The 2,383-nt window shown below is 30.0% G+C and overlaps 1 protein-coding gene across 1 annotated transcript; it reads right to left on the bottom strand.

Moving 5' to 3' along the window:
• Positions 1–365: 365 nt before the first annotated feature.
• LOC129881508 (uncharacterized) lies at positions 366–1,213 on the bottom strand. The gene is made up of 3 exons (XM_055955701.1): positions 1,132–1,213; positions 679–1,011; positions 366–469 (listed from the first exon to the last, which is right to left on the bottom strand). The coding sequence occupies exons 1-3, from the start codon at positions 1,211–1,213 to the stop codon at positions 366–368; spliced, it is 519 nt and encodes a 172-aa protein (XP_055811676.1).
• Between the last annotated feature and the right edge of the window lie 1,170 nt (positions 1,214–2,383).

The raw sequence follows: 2,383 nt of genomic DNA on the forward strand, positions 1-2,383 counted from the left end.
TGTTAACTAATAAATTAATATATATTTGCTTATCCACGTAATTTTTCCTGGATCATTTTCTTATATTCAAATTATAAAGAATTATATTCATATATTATGGAGATTGTCATTCCATCAAAATATCAAACATGAAAAGCAAGGTAAAAATAAATTAAAGCAAACAACAAATCCCATGTAAAAGAAGAAGAATCTTTATGAAATTTTTCAGTGAAAAAAGAATTGGCACAAAAAATAAAATGTCTCGGGGAAAAATTTCAGCAAACCCAAAGAATTAAACATTAAATGCAATATCCTCACAAACAACTTTATTGTTGTTTGTAAAAAAAAAATTATTTATATTTTTAAAAGAAAGGTGCAAAAACAATTTAGAAAGAAGAAGGAGATGGAGCTGGAGCATCAGCACCCTCTTCAGCAGCACCACTGCTCAGCAACTTCTTGTTCTTGTTGCATAAGTTTGGCAAGTATGCTCCTGCACATTTCACCAAATAAATAAATTTTAAAAGGTCAAAATTAAGGCGATTATACTCTTCGTTAAAAAAAAATGGTGCTTATATATCTTCACTATCTAATAACTGGCGCATATATACCCTTGTTGTTTAACAAATTAAATATATTTACCATTTTCGTTAACAAACTGATTTTTTTTAAAAAAGTGATGAGAGAGGTTAATAGTTTTACCTTCAGCAGCAGCCAAGTTGAAGTAAAGATCAACAATATTGGGGCATTGTTGATAACAAGGAGGGGAGCATAGTTTGGAGACAAATTGAGGCTCAAGCAAATCATCAGAAGAAATTCCAAAGAAATTTCTATTAAGACCACAAGATTCAATACATTCATCTGTCTCAATGTGTTCCTTCATGTTTTCAACCATCACTTCTGATGTCTTGCATGTGTATTCACTACTAATTAAATTGTCTTGTGGTGTTGCTTTCTCTAATACACACCTTTTCCCTGTTGATGAAATTGCAAATGCACAATCACCATTTGGTAAACTCTCACATTTCACCTCCGCTACAAAAATAAAAAAGAAAATTAAGATACAGTGACGAAATTAGAATTTTCATTAATTTGTTCATGCATTGAATTGGACATATTATTTTCACAATAATTAATTAAATAATAGTAACTCACTTTTATATACGGCATAAGTGACTTGGAGGAAAAGGGAACACGTAAAAAAAAGGATCAAAGATGATTTCATTGATGATGCCATTTCTTTTTCTTGTTTTCTCTTTTATTTTGTTGTGATTTTTTTTTTATTTTTTTTGTGTTGTTAGGAAAGAATTTTTTTTTTTTTTTTGGGGGGGGGGGGGGGATTGTGAGGTGAGTTTGAATGAAGGATTTTCTTGTGTTTATATAGGGAGTTTAAGATGAGAGAAAAAATTCAAGATGCATTATGACCGATAGAAATCATACAAATGTTTGGTTACCAGCTTAATTAGTATCTTTTCTGTTAATATTTCTTTATTGAGGATTATTTTTAATATTTGATGATTTTTTTTTTGCTTTTTTACAAGTTCAATATTTGAACTCGTGACATTCTGAATTTTGACAAATTCAATATTTTTTGGCATCTTTTGTTGAATATTTTTGATAATGGATTATTGGTTCCTTAAAACTTGAATTTTATTATTGCAAAGTAAGGAATCACTTCGGTGTTGTAATTCTTACCAACAATATTTCTTGTACTCACATTCTAGCAACTCTCTCCTATCGCACTCACTTGTTCTTTGCTCTCTTGTTTGCTTTCTTTCTTGCTTTCTTACTTAGAGCTCACGTACAACTCAAATGGACCACTTCTATTAATAGGTGGTGATGGAAGAATCTAGCGAGAAATATATACTACTCTTTTTTGGTATTTTCTTAACTATCTTTTTCTAAAATATTTCTAGATTTCTCTCTCTAGAACACTCATTCTAGAGATCTTTCTTCATTTCTTTACATCTGTTAAATATTTTAGATTCTTCTTTAAAATATTTTAAATATTAATTAAGTTGATAATGAATTCTTAACACTTCCCCTCAACCCCAACTTAATTCGTTCTTTGCCTTCACTTCTAATGATTTTCAAGACTTTGGAATCATCCTGATATCCAGATATTTTGTAAATCTATTCTGGTGTCAACTTTATCTTATCACTAGTCTTTGAAGCTTCTTCAAAGGTAGTAGCCTCTTTGATTTTGACAACTTCTATTAATGTTGCATCTATATACTTAGTGTTTGGACGTTTCAGTCTTGTACACTTTTTTATTTGCGATTATGGTGCTTCTTAAACATTTTCTTGCAACACATCTGCTGTTTCACAAGTTCCAATTTACCATAAGCTCTTCTTTTCCTTTTATGGATATACATCCTGGTTAGATTCTATCTTGTTCCATTGTTCT

This window comes from Solanum dulcamara, chromosome 3 (genome assembly GCF_947179165.1).
Source record: "Solanum dulcamara chromosome 3, daSolDulc1.2, whole genome shotgun sequence".
Classification (NCBI taxonomy): Eukaryota; Viridiplantae; Streptophyta; class Magnoliopsida; order Solanales; family Solanaceae; genus Solanum; species Solanum dulcamara.

Bases quoted from the DNA above. Each gene is read 5' to 3' on its own strand.
- LOC129881508 (XM_055955701.1), bottom strand. From the start codon at position 1,213: ATGGCATCATCAATGAAATCATCTTTGATCCTTTTTTTTACGTGTTCC. The intron at 1,012-1,131 runs GTGAGTTACTAT...TTATTTTTGTAG, and splicing joins CACTTATGCCGTATATAAAA to CGGAGGTGAAATGTGAGAGT. The intron at 470-678 runs GTAAAACTATTA...TGAAATGTGCAG, and splicing joins CAACTTGGCTGCTGCTGAAG to GAGCATACTTGCCAAACTTA.